A 27,061-nucleotide genomic window follows, 5' to 3' on the forward strand; every position below is an offset into this window, starting at 1 on the left:
GACTCCTATTTCAGATGAGAAAAATGAGGCATAAATGATTTGTTTTAAAAAGCCAGCACTCAAGCACAAGCCAGCACTTGTTTTAAAAATCAGCCAGCCTGATTTTTCTGGCTCCAAAGCCGCACTAATTGAATATATATGATATGTATTTATAAAAAGATAATATGAATTTAAATGTGAGAAAAAGCTTGAAACTTAATCATACAACTCTGTGAAATAAATGTCTATATTAAGAGTCCTTATATTCGAAAAAATCAAAATTCCCTGAAGAAAACAAGTAGACTCTCTGATTAGGTACTGCTAGAAAGCTATCTCACTGTTGAGCATAGCCTCCAGTCCCACATGACCAGAAAGCTTGCAATGACCATGGGAAGTTGCAGAGTATATCATATTACCCACCCAGACAGAGAAGTAGTTAGCAGCACCCCTAAGCAGGAAGCATAACCTCCAGCTTCCTTGTTAGACTAGGAAGTTCTAACAGTGACTCTGGGGAACATCACAGCCCAGCTTACAGCACTGCCTAGCGGCAAACCCCAGTCTATAGCCATGCCTGGCACTGGAGCCCAGCTGATGGCTATGCTCAGTTGCTGAGCACAACCTGCAGTCTCACCCATGTAAGGAGACCAGTCAGTGACCACGTCCCCTGTGAAGCAGAGCCTCAATCCCTGCCCAATGGGGTATAGCATGAGGTCCAACCAGCTAGGAAGTGTGGCTAGCAAACTTGCACAACAGCAGAGCACAGCCACCATCCTGTCTGATTTAGAATTGAGCCTCCGCAGTCCTGCCTAATTGCAAACCACAGGCTGAGGCCACATCAGACCATAAAGCCCTGCCTGTGACCGTGCATGAATGAAGAGACTAGGCAGTGGCACCCAGTAACCCTGCCTGATCAGGACTTTGAAGCCCTGATTAGTGATCCTGCCTGACCTCTGAGCACAACCTTACCAGCCAACAACACTGCTTAAACACAAAATATAGCCAGTGGGCCACCCCCACCTCAGGGCATGAGCAGCAGTTTTACCCAGTCAGAGCCAACAACATGTTATAATTATGTTGTCAAAAGTCAAAGAGAAAGCAGCAAGAGAAAACTGACTTGTCACATATGAGGGAGCCCCTATAAGAGTGTAAGCAGATTTCTGAGGAGAAACTTTGCAGGTCAGGAGAGAGTGGTAGGATATATTCAAAATACTGAAAGAAAAAAACTCAGTGAAGGACAATATACCCAGCAAATCTGTCTTTCAGAAATGAAAGAGAGATAAAGCCCTTTCCAAAGACATGGGAGCTGAGAAAGTTCATCACCACTAGACCTCCCTTACAAGGAAGGCTAAAGGACATTCTACAAGCTGAAATGAGAGGATGTTAAATAAACCCCGTAAAACTGCATTAATGTGTACAACTTGTTGGAAAGGGTAAATATATAATCAAAGTTACATTCTATAATATTGGAAGACTGGGGCATAAATCACTTCCAACTCTAGTTCTTTTTTTTTAATGTTTATTTTTGAGAGAGAGAGAAGAGGGCAGACTGCAAGAGGGGGAGGGGCAAAAAGAGAGGGAGAGACAGAATTAGAAGCAGGCTCCAGGCTCTGCACTGTCAGCAGAGAGCCTGATGTTGGGCTTGAACCCACAAACTGTGAGACCATGACCTGAGCTGAGATCGGACATGTAACCAACTGAGGCACTCAGGCACCCTTAGTTTTTTTTTAATGTCTATTTTTGGGGGGGGGGGGGACAAAGAGAGGGAGACACAGAATCCAAAGCAGGCTCCAGGCTCCAAACTGTCAGCACAGAGTCTGATGTGGGGCTCGAACTCATGGACCACAAGATCATGACCTGAGATGAAGTCAGACACTTAACCGACCAGCTACCCGGTTGGTGCCCCTTTCAACTCTAGTTTAAAAGTTAAAAACAAACATTAAAAAGAACTATAACTACAATAATTTGTTATTAGATACACAATGAAAAAAAAATAAATTATAATATTAGTAACCTAAAAGGTGAGGAGGAGAAATATACAGAGTTTCTATATGCTACTGAAGTTCTTATCAGCTTAAAATAGGATATTATTTCATGTAAGCATACAGAATGGAATATTACTCAGCCATAAAAAACAATGAAATCTTTCCATTCATGACAATACACAGGCCTAGAAGGTATTATGCTAAGTGAAACAAGTCAGACCAAGAAGGACAAATACCATATGATTTCCCTTATATGTGGAATCTAAAAAAAAAAAAAAAAAAAGCAAAACAAAACAAACAACAAAAAGAAACAGACACACAAATACAGAGAACAAGTGGCTGCCAGAGCAGAGTGGGATGGGGGCATAGGCGACATAGATAGCAGGGATTAAGAGGTACACACTTCCAGTGATAAAATAGATAAGTCATGAGGATGGAAAGTACAGCACAGAAAATACAGTCAACAATATTGTAATAACTGTGTATGATGATAGAGGTGACTACAGTTAACATGGTGAACATTTTGTAATGGACATAATTGTCGAATCACTGTGTTCTGTACTTGAAACTAATATATGTCAACTCTGTTTCAATTAAATGTATATTTTAAAAAACAAGGGAAAAAACTCCTTGACAATGTGGCAATGATTTTTTGCACAGGACACCAAAAGTACAAGAAACAAAAGCAAAAACAAAGAAGATGATATCAAACTAAAAATCTTCTGCACAGCAAAAAGCACAAAAAAACACAAAATAACCACAACAAAACAATCAACAGTCAAAAACCCAACCACATTTGCCTACAGAATGAGTAAAATATTTGCAAACCATGTATCTGATAAGGGGCTCCTATCCAAAATATGTAAGGAACTCAAACCCAATAGCCAAAATAAACAACCGGTAACAGTCTGATTAAAAAATGGGCCAAGAACCTAGATACACATTTTTACAACCAAAGAAGACATATACATGACCAACTATACATGGAAAGGTGCTCAACAACACTATTCACTCATCAGGGAAACACAAATCAAAACCACACTGAGAGATCATCTCACACTTATTAGAATGACAGTTATAAAAAAGACAAGATTTAACAAGTGATGGACAGGACGTGGAAAAAAGGATGTGCACTGTTGGTGGGAATGTAAATTGGTGTAGCCACTGCAGAGAGGAATATGGAAGTTCCTCAGAAAGTTAAAAACAGAACTACCATATATTCCAGCAATTCCACATCTGGCTATATATCCAAAGGAAAAAAATTACTATCTTGAAGAAGTATCTGCACCCCCATCTTCACTGCAGTCTTATTTACAATAGCCAAGACATGGAAACAACCTAAGTCGCCTTCACAGATAAATGCATAAAGAAAATGTTATTTATGTACATACGTAGTAGAATATAATTGAGTATTATTTAGTCTTAAAACAGAAGGAAATCTTACCATCTGCAATAACATGGATGAACCTGAAGGGCGTTATGCTAAGTGAAATAAGTTAGAGAAAAATAAATAGTGTATGATCTCACTTAAATGTGAGATCTTAAAAAGTCAAACTCAGAAACAGAACAGACTGGTGGTTATTGAGGTCTGGGAGGTGGAGGAAATGGGGAAATTTGGTCAAAGGGTACAAACTTCCAGCTATAAAATAATTAAGTTTCAGGGATCTAAAATACAGCATGGGACTATAGTTAATAACATACTTGACAGTTGCTAAGAAAATAAATCTTCTGTTCTTGTCCCCGCAAGATCTATAGTAACTATATGAGGTGATGGATGTGTTAATTTTATTGTGATAATCATTTCATAATACAACCATATATCAAGTTACACTGTGCACCTTAAACTTACACACTGTTATATATCTATTATAACTCAATAAAGCTGGGGAAAAGAAACTAACTCAGAAGTGTTTGTATAGAAGAGACTTATAAATTGACTTAACATGTTTTCTAATTGAATTGATATTAATACAATCTGTTTTAAAAGGTTGTGACAAACTGTTTTGACGTTTAAAATGTGGTCATTTCACATTTTAATGAATTTACCATCTTACCTGGTTTACTTCCCAAGCTCACTTCCTCATCTGACAAAACTAACCTAAAGTAAAAACCAAAAAATGCAAAGAATTTGGTTAAAATACACTCAGGATTCATATTCTACAGTTTTATATGGTTAAGAACATTTTTTAACTGAGATAACATATAAAATAGTTGCCCAGTAGACAGATATACTAAAATCTGAAACAAATGTTCCTCTTCTCTAGATCTACATAGACCATGAGAATAATCGTTCATCTCTTATTCTTTGAACAACCTACACTGTCTGACGAAGCACCAGGCACCATGGTCACTATTACAAGCACTGTGCTAAGTAATACATCATGGAGAACGTCTGTCACCAAAGTCACTGAGTATGAGGTTTAGTTTTCAAGCACTGAAGGATCTGCTCAAGAATACTTGAGACCTAAATAGAGGAAATGAAGAACTGCAGAAAAAATTGAGTACTCTATTTTGGAACAGCAAAGTTATATTTGCAAAAGAAGCTTCAATTGCCTAAAATATTCTCGGAAAATACTAATTTTGGATATTTATATCATCCATCTGGGATGATAATAAAATATTAGACAAAGACATTGAACATACACTTAGGCATTATTCCTGGAGTGTGACCTCACAATTCTAGTATTAGAAGTTGCTTGTAATAAATCCTTAAAGATACTTAAAAAGCAATACAGGTATCCCCTGCTTTTTGGAAGTTTGCATTATGCTTCTCTGGAAGATCTATATTAGTACTTGTCTTTGCTAATTGAAAGAAGTCCGAAGAGGATTTTCACTTTTACAAAAAAGGCAAAAAGCAAAAGTAGTGTTAAGTGTTTATGATGCAGGGAGCCCTCATGGAGGCAGTGTGCACCCTGAGCAGCAACAGTAGCACCACCAAGCTCCTTCCCTGGGAACTACACTCAGCATCTCAGCATTAAGCCATTATGAACTGTGCTTCATCTCCATTTATTCTGTGCGTACATTAGCAAGATGTGTCCTAGGGTGTCAGAATAGCCTAAGAAAGGTTATTTTTTGGATCTAAGAATACTCATTTTCCACAAAAATTAACGGTAATTGCTTCTTTGCCTTATACTGTATTGACTTACAAAAAGTTTCATTGGAACACTCCACTTTCAGATAACAAGGGAAACCTATATGGCATTTATTTGCAAAAAAACACACACAAAAATAGAGCAAATAGATGCTAACGGCTTGGAACAAAATCTCCAGTGACCGTATATATACATGATTATTTAAATTACTAGGATGGAAGAGAAGGTGAAATGCTTTGGAATCTGTTAACTCAAAAGGTAACTCAGAATGCCGAATATGCATGAGACGATTATGAATAAAAGTTTCATGAAATGTGATAATGGAGAAAGTTTACTAAATTAATATATTTAATGTAACATAGGATTTTAATTATCAATGTTTAACTAATAAATTGCATTTACAACTACACATTTGAGATATATTTTATCTACATCTTAAGTTGTTTATATATTCAAATTACGCAAAAAATCTGTGTGGATTTCCCCATAGAGAAAAGAGGGGAATGCGTATATCCTGGATCACCTTCCACTCAACAATATATGGCTTGTCACTGTTCTAGTCTTTATTTCTGGGTTTATTATTATACTCAGTGCAATCTACTAAGATGAGAAGTAAACAAAGGTAAGATATAATAAAAGGGAAACAGGCAACATGAAGGATGTGCACAGCAAGAGCTCCCTTTTCCAGGTGACCAGCCCCAGTCCCATTTGTGTTGCTTTACAGATTTTCAATAGCTTCTATTTCATAGCTGCTGATACCTGTCCCTTTCTCTTTTAAGCTGCCTCTTCTGTTCTATAGTCCTGTCATCAACTTTACTTGCCATGTTAAAAATGGCAGCAGGAAGTGGATAAGGCTTTAAAACAAATGTTTAGTATTAATTGGAAAAATGGGATGCCTAGTTGGCTTAGTGGGTAGAACACCCAGTTCTTGATATCAGGGTTATGAGGTCAAGCCCACATTGGGTGCAGAGCCTAGTTAAAAAAACAAACAAACAAAAAAAAAACTTACAAAATATTAACTGGAAAATGACATAGAAATAAATATTCAATAAGTCGTAAAAGAAACAACTCTTTCCAAATATATCATATAACAGTATCTAGGACTTCCATAACCCCATATTTCTGCCTGCTTACTTATTGAGGTTTTCAGTGAGAGAACTGTTTTCTATTTGTTCTTCTTTGTGGTCTTCAGTAAGCTTGCTTGGAGTGTCTTGTAGTTGCTAAGGATAAGAAATTCAATGTTAAGTAGATGGAATCTGTTTATCTCTTTGTGCAAATGAGCTAATAAAAATTCTAAAGAACAACATAAAATAGGGATAGTTCTGAAGTAGAGTGAGAGATATGGGAAATGTATGATAATGTAATTTGACCTGGGCACGATGTCCCAGTTTATCCTGGCTGCCTATGACAACCACACAGACCATAACATGGGCCAGCACCAAGCTTCACAAGTTTGTGATATGCCAAAGAAGACTTACACTGTGTTACTGACTTCTAATACAATGCTGAAGATTTTCAACTTCATCTGAACAGAAATTAGATACTAAATTTGCCTAAAAATATAGTATGCTATCCAGTGAAGCATTAATATAGAAAAAGTAAAGAAAAAAAACATAAAGACTAGAAGATGCTATGCCAGAACATGACTTAAATATCCATACCAAGCTACAAGAGATGAATCCATCACAGATACATCTAGCTTGAGCAATCTCAACAATAACATTTTCAAGCTCTACTGAAAACAAGACAGAATGATAAGGTCAAAGGTACTGAAACCTAGCCTACCAGAATTAAAGAACTGATTACCATAGTTCAGTACCATAGTTATTCTGCTGGATAAGCCATATGCACAGAAGGCTGACCAGAAGATATACAAATGTTAAAAGCATTATAATCAAAGCCCGAGGGTACCTTTTACATGTAGGTATTAGAGAAAAAGCTGATCTAATACAGTAGTCTCTTCAGCTGTAGTCACCCATTATTTTTGTATCATGAATCATATCTATGACAGGAGTGTAAAAATAAAGCAAGGAAATTTTTCTTTAACTTCTAAAATTGTTGGTAAGTACTCTGGTTGTTATTGAAAACCAAAGACCATTTTCCATCACTTGATCCTCTTAAGTTTTTCTCTTCCATCACTTTTTCTTATCTCGTTTACATTTTAATTTTCTTTTCTCTTGCTCCCTCCTTTACTCCTCACCTCAATATCTTGAGCCCACAGCAGTATTCTCGTTTATTTGTTTAGTGTTGCTGGTAGCACTTGGAATCAGGGAAGTACAGAAAAATAATTGGCTGAAGGAGTGTAGAAAAATGTTTCCCATATTTTGTAAATTCAAAATTAGTTTCAGTGTTATCCAAATGAAGTACATCTAACAAAAGAACATTGAAATAATTGTACCTTGAGAGCTACAAAATCATATAGATGAAAGCCAGTACTGGCCCCATGGATCTGGGACATCAATTGAGCTGTTTTCTCCCAGAATCCAAGCAGTGTCCTCTGCAGAAAAAGAAAGGTTGTCACTACAGTTACAATTTTTTTCACTGCTATTTTTCCTCACATCCTGTTGTAGTAGATGAATGGTTGCTGAATAACAAGCAGTAGGAAGTAAAATCAATTTCCAAGTTGGGGGAACCAGAAAGCAGTGTAAATAATAATTCTGCATAAGAACTGGCAACTGTATCAGCATATATATGTACCTATCTGTATATAGCACTGGAAAGTACACTGGAGTCAGCTAGAGAATAATATTAGTGCATTAGAACACCCCTGCAAGAGTTTAAAAAAGAAATGTTAAAAGCACAAAAAGACCATATCTGTATTAGGGGTATGTGTGTAAATCTTTATGTTGGTAAGCACATATAAGCCCTTATTAAGTTGGACAAAAATAATATGTACCAATAAATTAGTCTTTCATTTAGGGCTCAAAAGACTCGCCAAAAAAAAATGTGTTCTCAAGCTAACTCAAGTAACTGGACATTTTCCTTGCTGCTTCAAAGTTCCTATTCAAAGTGAGGGGGCTGAGTGGAGAGAATAAAGGAGAACTGAACTAACAGCTGTTGTGTTTCAGGGATATGCTACATGGATTGCCAGGTACTTTTATTTTCAAGTGCATCCTTTGGTGACTCCTGAATTCCATCCACAGTACTGACCTGAATTAGGTAGATTTCCTACAAGCATCAATGAGTGTCCATTCCCTTTAGTTTATTATTCTTTTCTTAGGTAAATAGAGTTCATTCTATTTTGCCATTTAAAAATACATGTTAATATCAGTACCTGCTACTAATTAACATCTGACTTATTCACTCTATGCTATTTATGTGTGATTTGGGGTAACAGAAGCACAAGTGAGAGACTGCTGATATGAAAGTGACAGAATGAAAAGAACACACGACCTAGCATGAGAAAATAGGTTTTTAATTCCAACATTGCTGTTTACTTTAATTCTCATAGGGTTTCACTTTATTCAGCTATAAGATGACAGTAAAGTTTTACACTTTTGGGCCCCAGAATCTTTGCTTCAAATCAAACTGTATGTAGAAGTTCAAAATGGAGTAGCCTGGGGATCCAGGGCTCATGGGCTGTGAATCCTGCTTCAACACTCCCACTCAAACCTAGATGACCCCTAAATCTCCCTCCTAGGACCCCAAGGGGAATAATGTGAAGATACAGGAGTAAGCAATCCCTAAGGTCTTTTTCAGTCGAGAATTCTATGATTCTCTGTCATAACCTCAGTAAGTCAATTTTCAAAGTCAAAGGAATCTGATTAGTTATGCAATTTTTTACACCCATTAGACAACTTTTAAAAAGGAATCTCACCACTCATCTTTACTGCAAGGACATGCTGACCATGGAGGTGGGTACCTGGTAGGTAGTGAGTGAATGGGATAACATATTGCAGCGACTAGCTCCAAGTAAATCCACTTTCTGACAAACATCCATCTTTAACTTGTCAAAAGAAGCTTTGCTATTTCTCACTTGGACCTGTACCTGCAATCACAATAATATTTATTATTATTACTGATAATACAAGTATAAATATACCATATGGGTTCATGAAATTGCATTAAAGAAGACTAATTTTCAGACACATGAAATTGTAATAAAGAAGACTAATTCCGTTTCCTTGTATTATTATTTCTTGATTACTGTTAAAGATTTTGGTTATTTTTAATAACTGGAGATTCTTTCCAGCAGATATCTTTGCTGAGAAAGTATGCAATGATAAATGAAAAGTGCACAGTTAAGAAAAAAAACCTCTACAGACTCCAATTAAAAAGAAACATCCAAAACTACTAATGGGTAATATATAGCTAATAGAAGAATACATGGAAAGGAAACATTAAAGTGTTGAAAGGCATTAATAATTACTCAGAATCAGGGGGATAACATTTATAAATTTAAATATATGCCTACTGTATTTCTTATACATAAGGTAAGTCATATGTCACCAAGTAGCATTAATATTCAATTTTTAAATATACTAATTTATTCATTCAACAAATATTTATAAGGTATTTATTACGTGCCAGGTACTGGGTATTGTGGTGAACAAAACAATGTTCTTTCCTACCATCTCTGAGTGGGGAGGCACAGGAAAAAGCAAAGGTAAATAAATACATAAGATTATCTCAAGTTGCAAAGATTACATATAAGTGAAAAGAAATTACTACTTTTGCTAAGATGGTTAGGGAAGTCTTTGGTAAGCTCATGTAAGATGTTTGAACTGGGACAGAAAGATGATTAGTAGGCCATGCTAAGATTCTGAGGAGAGCATTCCAGGCTCAGAGAAAAGCAAGGACAAAAGTCCTGGGAATGGAAGGTGAAGAGCTTAACAAGCTTGTAGGACAATACAAAATAGGCTAAAGCATATTACTTCCTGAGGCATGGAAAGGGTTAGAGTCTAGAAAAGTACAAAATATGGCTGCACAGGGACCAGGGACCAGACTGTGCAGGGCTATTTGGGTCCAGATAAGTTTGAAATGCCTTTTTTTTTTTTTTTAATTTAGGTTTGGGGTGCCTGGATGGCTCAGTCAGTTGAGCATCCAACTTAGGCTCAGATTATGATATCATGTTTTATTAGTTCAAGCCCCATGTCAGGCTCTGTGCTGACAGCTCCCGAACTAGTACTTTCTTTCTTAAAAATAAATTAAAATTTTTTTAAATAATAAAATTTAGGTGAAATTTAGGTAACATATACTTAACCATTTAAAAATACAGAATTCAGTGACATTAGTGCATTCAGATTGTTGTTCAACAAATTTCTTGGATTGTATTCTAATTGTCAAGGATTATAAAGGGGAAAGAATAACATGTTGCTGTGGTCTACACAGCTGGGATAAAGATTATATCAATATTAAATATGATTTGTATTATATGTACTCTATTTATGAAATGAAGGACTGAATTTTATTATTCATGTATGGTGAACTTAGGGGATACAATTCAAAAGTAGTTTATTTAGCAAACACATCAGTCTATACATAGTTACTTTCAAAGTCTGTGGCCAAGGGGACCCTGGGTGGCTCAGTCGGTTAAGCATATGGCTCTTGGTTTTGGCTGAGGCCATGATTTCAGCTGGATTCACGAGTCTGAACTGTGTCTGGCTCTCCTGAGAGAATTCTCTCAGGAGAATTCCTGCTTGGAATTCTCTCTCTGCCCCTCCTCCATGGTCTCTCTCTCTCTCTTTGAAAACAAATAAACTTAAAAAAAAATTCTGTGGTCAAAATATGTATTGTAGCAGAATAAAAATATGATAATCTTCACTTTTTCCTATAATACCTGAATTTACCTGAATTGTTACTTAAATTTATTTTTTCCTCAATGAATAAACGATTTCGCTCCTGCAAACAAATCCCAAAAGCCCAGGGAAGCAACACTTAAAGGGAAGCAACATTTGGGGCTCCTGGGTGGCTCAGTTGGTTAAGTGTCCAGCTTTGGCTCAGGTCACGATCTCACAGTTTGTGGGTTCAAGCCTGGCATTGGGCTCTGTGCTGAACGCTTGCTCAAAGCCTGGAGCTGGTTTTGGATTCTGTGTCTCCTTCTCTCTCTGCCCCTCCCCTGCTGGCGTACTGTCTCACTGTCTCTCGAAAATAAATAAATGTAATAAATAAATAAATAAATGGAAGCAACATTTATATTGTGAGAGGGATTTAAAAAATTAATAGAAAAGTTGACGGGGTCCGGATGTCACTAAAGAATTAAAAAAAAAAAAAAGTGTAACAATCTTTAGTACTTCAAAGATCTCCAAGCAGCCAAGAATTTATAATATAACATTTTTCAAAAACAGCCTGATATTTTATGATCTCAATTAAATTATTCTGTGTAAATTCAACAGGTTTGTGTACCAAGAAAAGGAAAGGGATATATTTTCATACTTTTCGGAACTTTTCCATTTGTTTTAGGGTGTCTGGGTCCAGCTCTTGGGATACATCTTTCATCCACAGCAGCGCTCCTCTGTATTCTGTGCGTGCTTGCTCCATCCGATTAATTGTCACCAAGGTATCAGACACTGCCCTTTGACTGAATGTTGCCACTTCTTGCTTAAGACGAGACAGAGGAGTATACAGGGCCAATCTAATGGCAGAGAGGTAAAAATCAGAGGGAGGTACATTCCATAAACAAAACAAAAACAAAGGTTTAAAACAACCTTAAAGCATATCTGCTGTCCAGATGAGTCTATAAAACAGGTAATTATTAAGATGCCTAAGGAACTTTATATAGCAAATAAAGATCATACAGCCAACTTTGAATTGTTAATAATGATGTCTGTATCTCTCCCTTTGCTTATTTTAAGAAATGTTATTTTTCCAACACTTTGGATATTAATCCATGTGTAAATAACCTGTCAAGTATATCTGCCATTTAGAAGAGGTCCATGGGTAGAAGAGATCCTGTATTCACAAAGTATAATCCTATATATAAATAAATAGATAAATAAATAAATAGCTTAAATTTGACAAATTTAGGTAAAACCTAGATATAGAAAAGCAGATAAAATGCTAAAATAACTAATGAGTATTGAGTTCTTAGCAGGAAAGGATGATGACAAAAAAATCTAATTTAAGAAACACAAATCAAACCCAGCTCCTCTGATCTGCTTTTCTGGCTTAGTGGCACTGAAGGGCCTTGAACTGAGTGTCCTGTCACTTTCTTAATGATGGGCTTCTGCACTGATGTTGTGTTTCAGAATAAAGCCACTTACATTATATATTGTCATTACAGATAAAGTCTGTTTTTATTTTTCTTCTGAAAATTGAAAGATTTTGGCTGTATTTAGTAATTGTTGGAGATTCTCTGAAGTATCTTTATGTTAAAAATCTGTAAAGTGATAATTAAGTAGAAAAAATTCCCTCCACCTGAAAAGAAGTTTTAATGTACTCCTAAATAAGACAGTATCCAAAAAAAATTAAAAAATATATTTTATATGCATTTTATATGCATATAAAAATATTTTTATGTGCCTGTTACATTAAACCACATAAGGAATTTAAATATAGGCTTAAAGCCTATTTATAGGAATTAAGCAACTAGAATGTCAATTTTTGAAGTAATTATCTTATATACAAAAAAATAAGAGGCATCCAAACAATTATATGCTATATTTCTCTTTGAACCCTCTACTGAAATGATCACTAACCTTTACAAATATGCAAATTAAGGTACACAGATCAAAACTGTCACAATGACTACAGATTTAAGGATGATGTAAAACTATAAACCTCTGCTTGGCTGAAGAACAGAGTGCCTTGCCAGCAGCATCCATCATTTTACCAGCTTGCGTTGTATCCCGTTCTGCTTGAAACTTTAAAAAGATTCCTAGCTCGTTTTCTTCCTCTGATATGACTAGGAAAAAATTACAATACAGTTAATTGTTTTCTTTCATCATTTGTTAAAGACACATGACTGAAATTCTCACAGCAACAATTCTCTATACATAAGAATTACTTGGGGAAGAGGAAGAGAGACTTATTTTAAAAATGTACATTCCCAGGCTCCATTTCCAGAGATTCTGATTTTATAGGTCTAAGAATCTGCTTCCCCCTACACACAAGTACTCCAGATGGTTTTGATGTAATGAATTCATGGACCCTGCTTTGGGAAGCAAGGGGGCAAAAAAAAGATTCCAAAATGACAAAACTACAAATGCATTTTCAAACGTGCAGACATGCATTTCAGGATTACTGCCTCTAACAAAGTCTTCGTTTTCTATTTAAACTTAACCTTGACTCCCACCCTGGTTTCAGTGACCTATGCTCAGTATCCCAGGCCCACAGACATCCACGGTTTTATTGCTGAAACCATAAAATTTGTCAGTCATATAGTATATTACTACTCATTGTGGTCCACTGACCAATTCCAGTCCAGAGCCACTTGTTATCAGCCTGTAACAAGTACCAAAACAAAGAAACTATTGAGAAGCTTACTAATTTGATGAGTATTTTATATCTGTTGAATATAATAATAATGATGATGATGATGAAGTATGTTTATATTTTGCATGTCTTCTTTAATTTCATTTGTCTTGAAATCCATTTTCATTGTATTTTATAAAAGTGTCAGTTTACAACAGATTGAAAGTAACACACAAAGCAAAAAAGTGGTCTTTGACAACAAAATTTTGGATGTCTGACCCTCTAATCACACACAGTAAGACTAATAAAGGGGGAACACATAAAGTATTCAAATTATTAGCTTAAAGTGAAAAATGACAAATGTCATGCCTAATTTCACCCTGGTTTACTGATGGAAAACCTGGGGAAAGGGGTGTCTTGCTGGCTCAGTGGGTGGAGCATGCGACTCTTGACTCAAGAGTTGTGAGTTCAAGCCCCATGTTGAGCATAGAGCCTACTTAAGGAAAGAAAAAAATAACCTACAAAAACTGAAAAGGTAGTCTCTTGACACTTCCAGCAGAACTCAAGCCCACTCACTAACTAGTTCCCCACTCACACTTCTCCTCGCTATCACTTCTTTGTCATAAGGGACCTCAATCACACAACAGTTCAGTAAACTACTATTTTTACATTAAATCTTTCATTCTCAAAAATGTAAGTAAATTATTTATTTTAAATGGGAATTACTGAATAGATATATGGGATTTCATACCATTAAGTCTTAGTTGATATTTCTCAACTATCTTCAGAAGTTCGGTGCATGTCTCTTGAATGGAGTGAAAAACCTTTGAAATATAAATTTTATTAGGACAATTTAAGGACCATAAACATAAAATATCTGTTATAAGCACTTCAAAAACAGAACATTTTTATGTATTATGTCCATTTTCCTTGACTTTGATGTACTTCAGTATTGGTTTTATACAGGTGTAGAAGGCACTTTTAGATTCTCTCTTGCGGGCTGGAAAAAATGGTGATAAATACATGGGAACTAATAAAGATTTATAACTGTGAAGCGTGTCCTCCCCTCAGTTCCAAACTATCTAAATAGCAAAAATGTAAATCCAATATAAACTGTATCAAATACTGTCAACTACAGACGAAAAGAGTATAGATAACCCTAGAAAATGTTAACTCTCAATCTGGTTTTTCTATAATATTATCCTAAGCAAAGCAGGTCAGTAAATTACCATAAAAACTAAATAATGTATTACAACATCATAAATAAATTACTTTTCTATTTTAATTTGGAATTTTCCCTTCATTACTATTGTTGCTAATAGCTAAAAGTAAAATAAAATAACCAGGAGACACTCATTTCAAAGTAAGCACATGAAAAGTTGAGATTAGGACACACATTATACACATGAGGTAACTCTTCACACACAACTGTAAATTTAGGTTTTCCGAGGCAGATGAAGTGTCATAGGTTTTAGGGTACAGCCTTCTTCACACAAAGTCCTACGCTGAAGAATTGTTACAAGACTTTAATTAAAAAAGACCTTCACACTGCAGCAAAGTCTTAGGCCCTAATATTTTGAATTTATTTGAATCAAATAAATTTCTAATATCACCACTGAGCCTAAATATTCTCTCTCTGAAACAGTTTTGTTATTCTGATATGTGATCTGACCTAAGGAAGATTAGTGACAGACACTAAAATCTAAATGGAGAAACAACCATCAACTTTCCACATAAGTTTAGGTATGTTTGAAATGAATTTGGTATATTGCAGCTTAAAAAGCTGTTTTAAATCCACATGGAGGACTAGAAAAGGATACAAAAATGATAGCTCTACTATGATGAAGTGATTATGGTTGATATTTTTCCTCATGGGTCTTTGAAAGATTTATATGCAATTGGTTTTTATTTTTACAATGACATTTTTTTAGTGTAAGTGAAGTATAATTTGACAAATAAAACTGTAATATAATTAAAGTGTACAACATGATGATTTAAGTACACATACAATGAATATTTTTCTCATTCTTAAAAGATATAGTACAAATGTCACAGAAAGTACTTGGGTGATTCAAAATATTTGACTAATGGACAAGAATATAAAATATGTCACACAGCCTACCTAACGATGTAAAACAAGACAGAAAAATCTACATCTGTGGGACTATATGTTGAAATAGCGAACCCTTCCGTAGCCTTAAAATATTTATTGCTTATAATTAAGTCCCTTCATTTTCTCCACATTTATCACTGAATCCTAAGAATGCTTTTCAACACACATAGTAAAAGCTTGTTAATTTGTTATCTATTTCCATATTTGTTATGGCAATGACATAAATTTACTTTTTTTAGAATAAAAATGTTTAGTAGATTAAGACCTATTTAATTAGGCCTATACTTTTAAAGATTGCAACAAATTATTATATTCTAAGCATAACAGAACTCCTACTTGGAAATACCTGTAAAAAGCATCTTCAATTAGTATACATACATGGAATCAATAAACCTGCATTTAAAAACCCAGACTGTTCATTAATATACATGAGACTTTCCTCTAATTAGCTTAATTACTTAAAAGTATAAAACACTCATAGGTTTAAAGTCATTTCATGGTAATTACTTTATTTAAAATGAAAAACATGGACAAAAAACACACTATAAAGTACTTCAATAACTTTATCCCTAAATAGAAACAAAAACTCTAACTTATAAAAATCCTCACTCAGGAGACCCTGGCTGGCTCTGGTGAAGCATGCAACTCAAATTCTTGAGTTTGAGACCCACATTGGGTGTAAATTTCTTAAATAAATAAATTTTTAAAAATATTTAAAAAATAGAAATAAAAATCTTCACTATTTGATTTCAATTAATTTCAGTGAAGCACAAGGCTTCACATAAAAGTGGTACAAAATATTTTGACATGTTATATGCAGCTATAACTTGTACAAGTAATAGGCAAAAAGATTCATGATATTTACATTAATTTCAATTAGGAGATAAAGGTGATAAAACTATTTTGATAGTAAATAATGATTAGAAATAATTTTATTTAACCAATCTATTTGTAGATATCTAATCAATATAATTAATATTTAGCTTAAAAACTTATACTTGTACCAAAGAAACTGATTTATTACTTATCTAACTTATAAATACTAGTCCTGCCAATTCTTAATTTGTGCGAATTGTGACCTCTTACTCAGATCTGATTGACAGATGAATACAATTAAATATTCCATTATCAAATCTGCAAGTTCTTCAAAGTCACAAATAATAATCAGTTATATGCAATACAAAGAATCCCCAAATTTACCTCGAGTTTAGCATCCAGTTCAGCGTCAGATGCTACCACGTGCTCATCCTCCTTTTTTCCTGTTGCTTTGATAAAGACCTGTTTAGTTTTCCAGTATTTCTTTTGCATTCTGCTAACTACTGACTGGTTATCTTCTGGTCTGGGTTGCCCAAAGGAATCCATGAAGTGACTACAAGGAACAGACTAAATTTCTTAAATTTTTTTCAATAATAAATATCTAGCCAATATTTAATCCAATTGAAAAAGTAAAAAAGATACTAAGTAGAATATCCATGTTAATAGCTAAACATTCTAATATTTGCTCTGTAAGGTCTAAACTTGTTATAATTATAACTTGCACAAGGAACAGGCAAAAAGATTCATGATATTTATATTTCAGTTAGGAGACAAAGGTGATAAAACTATTACGATTTTGCTGCAATAATGACTGGAAATAATTTTATTTAACCAATCTATTTGTAGACATCTATTAGTTTCTAATTTTGCTTTTGTAATAATACTGCAAAATGAACTTGTATATAAATCTTTGCATATTAGTATCATTTCCTTAGAAAAGCCTCCTATAGTTATAACTGCTATGTCAGAATGCACAATTAATAAATATTCTCAGATACTCAAAGATTCAGGGGCGCCTGGGTGGCTCAATTGGCTAAGTGTCCGACTTCGACTCAGGTCATGATCTCACAATTCATGGATTCAAGCGCCACGTCGGGCTCTGTGCTGACAGCTAGTTCAGGGCCTGGAGACTGTTTCAGATTCTGTATCTCTCTCTCTCTCTCTCTCGGACCCTCCCCTGCTCATGCTCTCTCTCTCTCTCTCAGAAATAAACATTTAAAAAAATTTAAAAAAAAAGACTCAGATACATACTCTTCTTCAAAAATCATTCAAATAAATGCTTTAGTATCAAATAAATTAAAATAAAGATCTCAATAAACATTAAAAAACATTTTTTTAATTAAAAAAATGGTGCCTGGGTGGCTCAGTCAGTTAAGTGTCCAACTTTGGCTCAGTCATGATCTCATAGTTCACAAGTTCAAGCCCCACATTGAGCTTTGTGCTGACAGCTCGGAGCCTGGAGTCTGTTTCCAATTCTGTGTCTCTCCCCCTTCTCGCTCATGCTCTCTCTCAAAAATAAACATTATTTAAAAATTTTTAAAAATTAAAAAAATAAAGATTTCAGGTATAGGGGAGTTATTTTAGAAATAAAGATGGAAATTAAAACCTGTGAACTTGAAAATTAATGTTTAAGTAATTCTTCTTATATGATTAACACAGCTATGTAAGGAAATGCAAATGTGAAAAGTGTTCCTTAAGGAGATGTAAAATAATAGTAATAATAACAATAATGGTTTTAAAAGCCTAAATTATTCCAATAAATGGTGGGAAGCAGGAACACAGGGAGATATTGATGTGATTCATTCATCTTTTTCAGAATCAACAGATGTAAATGTATTATTTATATTAGTAAAGAAATAGAGATTCACCTTATTTTTTTAAAGTAATTGCTAATTAAATAAAACCAAAATGTTTACTTTTTTTTGATTGTTCAGATCTTTATTTGTGGAAATATGAATTTCAGCTAGTATTGTTGCTTAAGCAACTTAAGTACCAATTACTAAAGCAGAAAAAGAGCTGAATTTTCTTTTTTTTTCATTCATAGTTTATTGTCAAGTTGGTTTCCATATAACACCCAGTGCTCATCCCAACAAGTGCTCTCCTCCATGCCCGTCACCCCTCTTCCACTCTCCCCCACCCCCACCCCCATCAGCCCTCAGTTTGTTCTCAGTACAGAATGTCTACTTTCTAAATTACTAGGGGAAAAATCAAAGAGCAAGAAAAAACTAGCAAAAGCAACAGCAGGGAAAAACAGGATTAAGTCAACATGACAAAAAGTATAAACTAAGATGACAGAATAAAAACTACACTATTTAGTATGATAAATGCAAACTTCCTTTCAAATACAAAGAATTTCAAACCATAAAAAAAAAAAACCCAAAATGATATCCAACTACATGCTATTTGGGGTCAACCTCAAACAAAATGACACAGAAGAATTAAGGGTTAAGATAAGCCAGGTGAATACAAACAAAAATAAAGCAGGAATAGTCATACTAGTATCAGAGCAAGAAGGTTTAAATAAAAAGCATTAAATAGAACAAAGTTAAAATGTAAAGTCCACAGGTGACCACTTTTCCAGATGTCCTCTGGATATTCTCCTGGATTCCTGGCAGTATAGATTAGCCACCATTTAATTGGAGAACCTCTCTTATGCTATGCTGGGTAACTTGGAAGGACATAGTTGATGGAAAATAGAATTTCATCTTGGTACAGAGTGAAATTGATTTAATATAATCATTCTACTGTTCTGACACATAAGAGTCTTGAGGGAAAACTTGTAATTTATCTTTAAAATGGCATATTATATACAGGGCAACAAAAATACATTTACAGGCAGTTTCTCAACAAAACCAACAAAAGCTAGACTACAATAAAGGAATATATTTAGGGTAATGAGTGAAAGAAAATAAACTGTTGGGGCACCTGGGTAGCTCAGTTTATTGAGCATCCGACTTCAGCTCAGGTCATGATCTCACAGTTTGTGAGTTCAAGCTCCACATTAGGTTTGCTGCTATCAGCCAGTCAGCACAAAGCCTGCTTCAATCCTTTGTCCCCCTCTATCTGCCCCTCTCCCACTTTTTCTCTCCCCCAAAATAAAAAAATTAAAAAAAAAAAGAAAATAACCGTCAACCCATAATCCTTATCTATCCAAACTGTCCTTTAAAAAATGATGGCCAGGGAACTTTCAGAAATGCTAACAAATTCTTCAGGCTGAAGGAAAATTGCAAGTGATTTGGATCTAAAGGAAATAATGAAGAAAACCAGAATTGGAAAATGTCTGGGCAANTTAACATATGCAGATAGAAATAAAAACAAAAGCTTAATTTTCAGTACTCTGCCATTTTTAGATCTTTTATACCTTCCCCTACTCCTTTACCACCTCATTCTATCATATTACTATATGGTTCTTTTTGGTAATATTTACATGCATGAAGTATACAGTTTTTAGCTATATACTTTTGACAAATGGATAGATATTACAGTATAGAACATTTCTAATGCCCCAGAAAGTCTCCTTATGTCCTTTTTCAGCCACAGCCCAGCCTATAATAACTTTTGATTTTTTAAAATCTTTGATCAGTTTTTCTTTCTCTAGTTAGTGTGTTTTTTTAGTGTTTATATTTATTTGAGAGATATGTATATACATCTTTGCATATTAGTTTCATTTCCTTATAAAATCCTATAGTTATAACTGCTATGCTGATTTTGTTGGTTGAATTATTTAGGCTCATTTTGAGTACGGACTCTTAATTTTTTCCTTCCTTCCCTCTGTAGCTATTCCTCCTCACTAGTAGTTATATAGTTGCCTCCAATTCACCTTCAGGATTCCCACGGATTCCCACTTCCACAGCATCTTATACTGATCATTTTAATGATATAGTGATATATGATGATATCTGAAATACTACTGATATAATCACATTTGAAGGAACGCTGCATAGGAACACTTTTAATTTCTAACAACCTACAGAAACTGAACTCCTAGATGCCAGAGCCTACATCTATACTGATAGCTCGGCACATCCATCTCAGCCTCACTCACTATTTTATCTTTCTACTGTATTGTTGGTTCATGTTTCTCATTTTTAAAAATTTATTTTAGACTGCATGCACACAAGCAGGGGAGAGGCAAAGAGAGAGAATCCAAAGCAGTCTCTATGCTGTTAGCAGAGAGCCTGATGTTGGGCTCAGTCTCCCCAACTGTGAGATCATGACCTAAGCTGAAATCAAGAGTCAGACACCTAACTGAGCCATCCAGGCACCCCTGGTTCATGTTTCTCAATTAGCTAGCCAAGATACATCCTTTTGGGTTTGCTTCTTAATTTCTTTTATAATTACTATGAGTAGAGAGCAAATGTTACTATGCTGTCTTAACTATAGATATCCTTTATTTCCAGTAAGAGTAGTTTTTGTGTGTGTGTTTTTTTTTACTTGAACAGTCACCACATAGAACACTTTATTCCTTTTTACACTATACTATTTTTTAGCTATCTCCTGTATTTGAGGTACAAATCATAAATTATGACAAATAAATATTCTCTTTAGAGGTAATTCTATCCTCCCTTTAACATCCCATTACTGTGACATGACTAAAAAGGAAGCAATATACACTGATGGTGATGTGCAAAATGAGGCAGTGAAATCCCCTTGGAAAAAAAAATCGGTAAAGACTTTTGACCAAATACAACATAACTGGTTGATGCAATTAAGAAAATACATTAGACAAGTTTGCCGTTTGATATTAATGTAGTACTCCTGATTACCCTGGCTCCTAAACCATAAATTTTCTTACAAACACAATCAGCATTTCCTCAAAGAATCAGTTGGTAATGATTTCAAATAAGGATATGGAACACTCCAAAATGTCAACAAAGTTTTCTCTGCAGTAGGATAAGGGTGATGGTTTTCTGTAGTCTCCAAATTTACTACAATTATCATACATAACCATCTTTTGTATAACTATTATTATTGTGAAAAATGTCTATTTGATTATCTAGCCTAGTTATATCTTTTGGTTTTGTCTTTTTCATATTAATTATTGTTTTGCAGCACTAGCAAGCCCTTATCCGAAGGTGAGAGTCATTCATTCATTGTTAAATATACGTGAAGTAGTTATACTTTTATATACTTTTTTCTTATCTGAAATATAACTTTTCTTACAAATATCATATAAAGGGTATAAAACAATTACATACAGAAAATATATTCTATATAGGGTTAGAGTGAAAAGTTTACATTAATCCCATCACTCAACAGTGCTATAAAGGGCTTAGAGTATTATTTGCCCTCATTTGTTACAAAATAATTCACTAGACACATTAGCAAGAGTTAGTAAATGCATTAAGTTTGAGAATTTAAAAGTTATGACAAAAACTATGTATTAAAATATTAAAATCATACATTATTTATAAGAGAACTCCTACCCCCCTGTCTTGCGAACAATCTATCAACTGTTATTAACAGAAATAAGATTAGAATTCAGGCATACTAGGTGTCATAAGTGATATACAGAAGAAAAACAGAGATTTTAGCAGCATGAGACAAGGAAATATTCCAAAAATAGGCTGAAAAAAAAAAAGGTAGATTGATGATAATTGTAGAGGTCTCTATATTTCTTTAATAGGTCATGTGGAGCTAATAAAGTTTTTTGAGCAGCAGAAAGACTAAACAGAAAGTTTATAACAGTCTTTCTACATTCCATACATAATCTAGTAAGAATGAGGACCAAGGATCATTACCATAAGAAGAAATCTGAAGGAAGAATCTATAGAATTTGGTTAGTAATGACTTAACTATCCCTGAAAAATAAAGGGAATTAGGAGAAGTGGGAACATGATGCATCGGATGTGTGAAATTCTGAGTCTGAAATGTTAAGTAGCATCTGAATTTACAGAAATATCTAAAAGCAATTACAACTGTAGTGATAAAGATTGTTTCAAGTTTGGGTCTCTAGTCAGACTACCTCGGTTTGAACCTAGTAACTCTACTACTTACTAGCTGTAGGACCTTGTAGGAGTTGCATTAATCTCTATGGCCTTTATTTTTCTCATCAGTAAAATAGGAATATTAAAGTAAATAGATTGTTATAAGAATTAAATGAGAAAATACATGTAAAGCACTTAGAACAGAAATGGTGGACATCTTAGAATGAGTATTTTATATTTTTTCATTTCATTTTTAGTGGAGCTCAGATTAGAAATGGTGATTTTGGAGTTATCTATAAAAAGACAGTAAAGGGGCACCTGGTTGGCTCAGTCAGTTAAGTATCTGACTTTGGCTCAGATAATGTGATCTCACGGTTCATGAGTTCCAGCCACACATTGGGCTCTGTGCTGACAGCTCAGAGCCTGGAGCCTGCTTCAGATTCTGTCTCCCTCTCTCTCTGCCCCCTCCCCGACTTGCACTCTGTGTCTCTCTCAAAAATAAACATTTAAAAAATTATATTAAAAAAGACAGTTAAGCAGTGATAACTGATAAGACCTTAAAAAAAGAAAGCAGAAAGGTGGTAAAATTTGGAGGTTTCAGGAAGGTGAATCAAATTTGGACCAGGCTCTTGGTACTATGTTATGGATTCACCAAGATATGAATGATAGGTTAATGAGAAATGTATTCTTTATATAATAGACATTTAAATCACATAATTAAAAGAAATTTAAAAGAACTTCAGAGGTTATTTAGTTCAACTTTCTATTTTGATTCAAAAGGGATGGAGACTTCCATAAAATGAGAGACCAATAGGAGCTTATAAAAAAAGCCTTATTGGGACACCCGGATGGCTGAGTTGGTTGAGCATCTGACTGGCTCAGGTCGTGATCTCATGGTTCATGAGTTTGAGCCCCACGTCGAGCTCTGTGCTGACAGCTCAGAGCCTGGAGCCTGCTTCAGATTCTGTGTCTCCCTCTTTCTCTGCCCCTCCCCTGCTCATGCTCTCTCTCTCTCTCAAAAATAAATAAACATTTAAAAATTTTTTTTTAAAAATGTGACTGATGAGTATGAAATTGGTAATAGTAGACCATTTTTTACCTACAAAATCAGCAGTTTCATATGGTTCAACCTAATAAAAGGAACTCAAGTTTACCAATGTGATCTAACTCATCCCTGAAGAACGTGCTTTGTGGGCAAATGATCTGCCTAACCAAGAACACATCTCAAGTCAGGAAAGTAGGCTGACTAGCAAATTGGCCTGAAGAAAAAATCAGTTCTGAACTGCTTTTTTGCTACAACAGCAGAGGTAAGTAGATCCACCAGACTACATGGCCCACAAAGCCATAATTACGGACAATATGACATTTTACACAAAAATTTTGCAGACCTCTGATCTAGACCATGATTCTCAAAGTACAGTCTGAAGAATCATAAGTTTCTTAAGCTTTACAGTTTATAATAATATCTATTCCTTGTTCATATGTACATACATATACATATATATATACACATTATATATATCATATATAATTTTTACAGATACTGCTTTGAGTAATCTTTCATCAATTGTCCATTAATTTGGGAATGGTTTTTAGCTCTAGCCAACCAATGAGCAGACTCTTTGTCCCCTTTCATGTATGAAGATAAACTGAAGCCCACTAAGATTATTAGGACTACTGATATGAAAGACAAACTATCAAGTCACGGATTGAGAATCTGCCTCTGAAACAGCTCTCAAGTATATATGTTATAAAGTACCAGCTTTAATATTTGACTAGAAGTGCATGAAGGTTATAAACATGAATTCTTTCAGACACATAAATTTAACTGTTATTTAGTCAAACGTGGTTTGGTTACTGAGAAACTAGAAGCATTACAGGACTACAGTAGTTGAAATTAACAAATACAATGGACACAAGAACTAGTGCAGAATTGAATTAGCTGAAATTTCCAAATAGTCCCAATAAGGAAGTCAGTTTAACACACGTATTAAACGCTGGCTTTGTTCTTGGTGTTACAACTTGGCACTGCACTCATAACACCAATAAGACATTAATATGAGAAAATTAAATTAAATTAAATACAGGGCATCTGGGTGGCTCATGTCAGTTAAGCATCTTACTTTAACTCAGGTCATGATCTTATGGTTCATGAGTTCAAGCCCCACTTCATAGGTGAGCCCTGCTTCTCTCCCTCTCTCTCTCCCTCTTCCCATCCTCGCTCACTTGTACCCTCTCTCTCAAAAAAATAAAGAAATACAGACCTGTGTTTATCTAAAACAGAAGGATGATGGCAATTACTTGCCACCATTAAATTACAGACCCAAAACTCCCATACTTAGCAGGTAGGTTGCACACAGAAAGGTTACCACCTTGACCAAATAATTCTTATAAAAGGACTAGAGCTTTATCATTTTTCTACAAGAGTTAAAAATTATATAAAAGGTAAACTCTTAGAAGAAGCTTAAGACACCTAGATGTTTCTGAAAGTCTTAGTATCACTACATACTAAAGTAATTATACTTGTAGAGCCCTTGACAATTTTTAAAACTTTCACATTTTATCACCTTTGATCCTTATGATAACCCTGAGAGCTAGAAATGGTAGATTTTTTTTAAAAAAATAGTTTATTGTCAAGTAATAACACCCAGTGCTCATCCCCACAATAGAAATGGTAGATTTTATTATTCTAGTTTAAGAGAGGAGATCACTGAGGCTCTGTGAAATGAAGGGAACTTTCTCAAGGATATACATATAGTAAGAACATCTTGATACTTAGTACACATGCAGGTCTTTTCACACCACAAGTAGTGTTCTTTTCCATTTTGAAGGAAGAAAAAGTGCGATTAAAGTTGTCTCCTAATCTTATAGTGAGTTAATTATTTAGTTTCCTAATTTTCAGGTAACCTACTTCCAAAAACCTATAGGTCTCCAAGAATTAGCCAGGTACCAAAAAATGGTTGTTTGTATGAATGAAAACAAGAGAAACAAATCATTAACAAAATTGACAAGTTTATATTGCAAACTTCAGTCAAATTTCTAGTTACAACAAAATTTATTTTTATATAACTAGTCTATAATTTCAGGAGTCAGCATTAATTTTAGTCTGTAAAAAAGTCATTAAATAAAAAAAGACAAATTAGAGTTCATTTTTTCCCAAAAGTGGTGCTTTAGGATTATTATCTACTTTTCAGACTTTCTGTTTAAGAATTTACTATAATAATGTAATTTACTTATACCACTTTAGTCATATCATTTAATAAAGAATGTATGAATAGCATTTAAAATAAATCATTGGAGGGCCTGGTGGCTCAGTTGGTTAAGCGTCCAACTTCGGCTCAAGTCATGATCTCACAGATTTTGAGTTTAAGCCTCACATCAGGCTCTCTGCTGTCAGCACAGAGCCCACTTTAGATCCTCTGTACCTCTCTCTCTGCCTCCCCCTCTAAAATGAATAAACATTTCAAAAATTAATAGGTTATTGGAAAATAAGACTTGAAAATGTCGATAAAATCATTAAGACCATTCAAACTATAAATAATATATTGAAGAAAAGGAAGTGAACTACAGAAGAAAATATATTTTTGAAAAGAAGAGCTGAAAAATATTTCAAATGCTTTTAATAAAGTATCAACACTAAATTCTTATGTTAAAATGGTATTAAAGCTAATGTCCTATGAAATTTAAGAATATTTCTAACTCTACTGCATATTTCAGGCCAACAGCTCTTCCAGTCCTCTGCTGTGCCCTAAGTTTTCAAATGCAGAGCCTCTCATACTATGAAAATGACATATGGGATATGACAAACAGGATAACATGCACAAAACTGCTTTGGAAAATATAAAGTTGTGGGGCGACTGGCTGGCTCAGTTGTTAGAGCATGCAACTCTTGATCTCTGGGTCGTGAGTTTAAGCCCCATATTGGGCACGGCACTCACTTAAAAAAAATAAAGTTGTATACAAGTATAAGACATTTTTTTAATTATTACAAATAGCCTGTAAATAAACAAAAAATATATAGGATGTAAATTTTTAAAACCCCAAACTCTTTTTATTTAACAGACATAATTTTAAAGCTCAACACTGAGAATAACCTGGAAGAGGTTATACAGATATTAAAATATAGGTGCACTGTTAAAAATGCAGACTAATCACATGCACTTCCCTGCTTTCCCTTCCCTAACCTATTTACACTAAAAGTATAAAACAAAAAGTAGCCAATTAACTCATAAGTATAAGAAGCAAAAATACAGTGACAAGAGCAGAGAAGAGACTACAACATATTTTTGGAGAGAAAGTAGTAACCTAAGCAACTAACAGAGGAATGTTAATGAGCAGTGAGTCAATTACCTGTCAGAATATCTGAAAGACTCACCATTTGGAAGTAGAAGGAGGATTCATTGAAGTCTATATACAGCTCGCTAGACCCTGAGGCCGTTTTCTAATATGTGTCATCCAATGGGAGCTGAAGAAATTGAACCAAGAAAGCTCTGGACTTGGGCTAGACAACACAGCAGACGGCCTGAAAATAAAACAATTAAGTGAAAGTCTACACACAGAACTGTTGAATGTCAAGCTCTTTCCCATTCTTTGCTCACCAGTAGCAAAGCTCTCTCTCTCTCCTTCTGTCTCTCTCTCCTTCTGTCTCTCTCTCCTTCTGTCTCTCTCTCTCTCTCTCTCTCTCTCTCTCTCTCACACACACACACACACACACACACACACACACACACCCCTTTCCATTCCTCAGAAAAGTCTGGGACATTCTTTTCTCTGGAAAGAATTAAAAGCTACAGAGAAAAG

The 27,061-nt window shown here is 34.6% G+C and overlaps 1 protein-coding gene across 1 annotated transcript in view; it reads right to left on the reverse strand.

Annotated features, from left to right (window-relative positions):
• Positions 1–26,762, reverse strand: part of ICA1L (islet cell autoantigen 1 like) — a 64,005-nt gene extending 37,243 nt beyond the window's left edge. Inside the window, exons 1-9 of the mRNA XM_077747564.1 lie at positions 26,637–26,762; positions 16,719–16,887; positions 14,157–14,229; positions 12,773–12,896; positions 11,429–11,627; positions 8,916–9,041; positions 7,452–7,550; positions 6,188–6,273; positions 4,016–4,059 (exon numbers count right to left, since the gene is read on the reverse strand). Of these exons, the coding sequence (XP_077603690.1) occupies positions 4,016–4,059; positions 6,188–6,273; positions 7,452–7,550; positions 8,916–9,041; positions 11,429–11,627; positions 12,773–12,896; positions 14,157–14,229; positions 16,719–16,887; positions 26,637–26,662 (946 nt within the window). The 5' untranslated portion in view covers positions 26,663–26,762. The remainder of the gene's footprint in view (positions 1–4,015; positions 4,060–6,187; positions 6,274–7,451; positions 7,551–8,915; positions 9,042–11,428; positions 11,628–12,772; positions 12,897–14,156; positions 14,230–16,718; positions 16,888–26,636) is intronic.
• Positions 26,763–27,061: the final 299 nt, after the last annotated feature.

The sequence above is a fragment of the Crocuta crocuta genome, unplaced genomic scaffold (assembly GCF_008692635.1).
Source record: "Crocuta crocuta isolate KB4526 unplaced genomic scaffold, BGI_CrCroc_1.0 scaffold159, whole genome shotgun sequence".
In the NCBI taxonomy this organism is placed as follows: domain Eukaryota; kingdom Metazoa; phylum Chordata; class Mammalia; order Carnivora; family Hyaenidae; genus Crocuta; species Crocuta crocuta.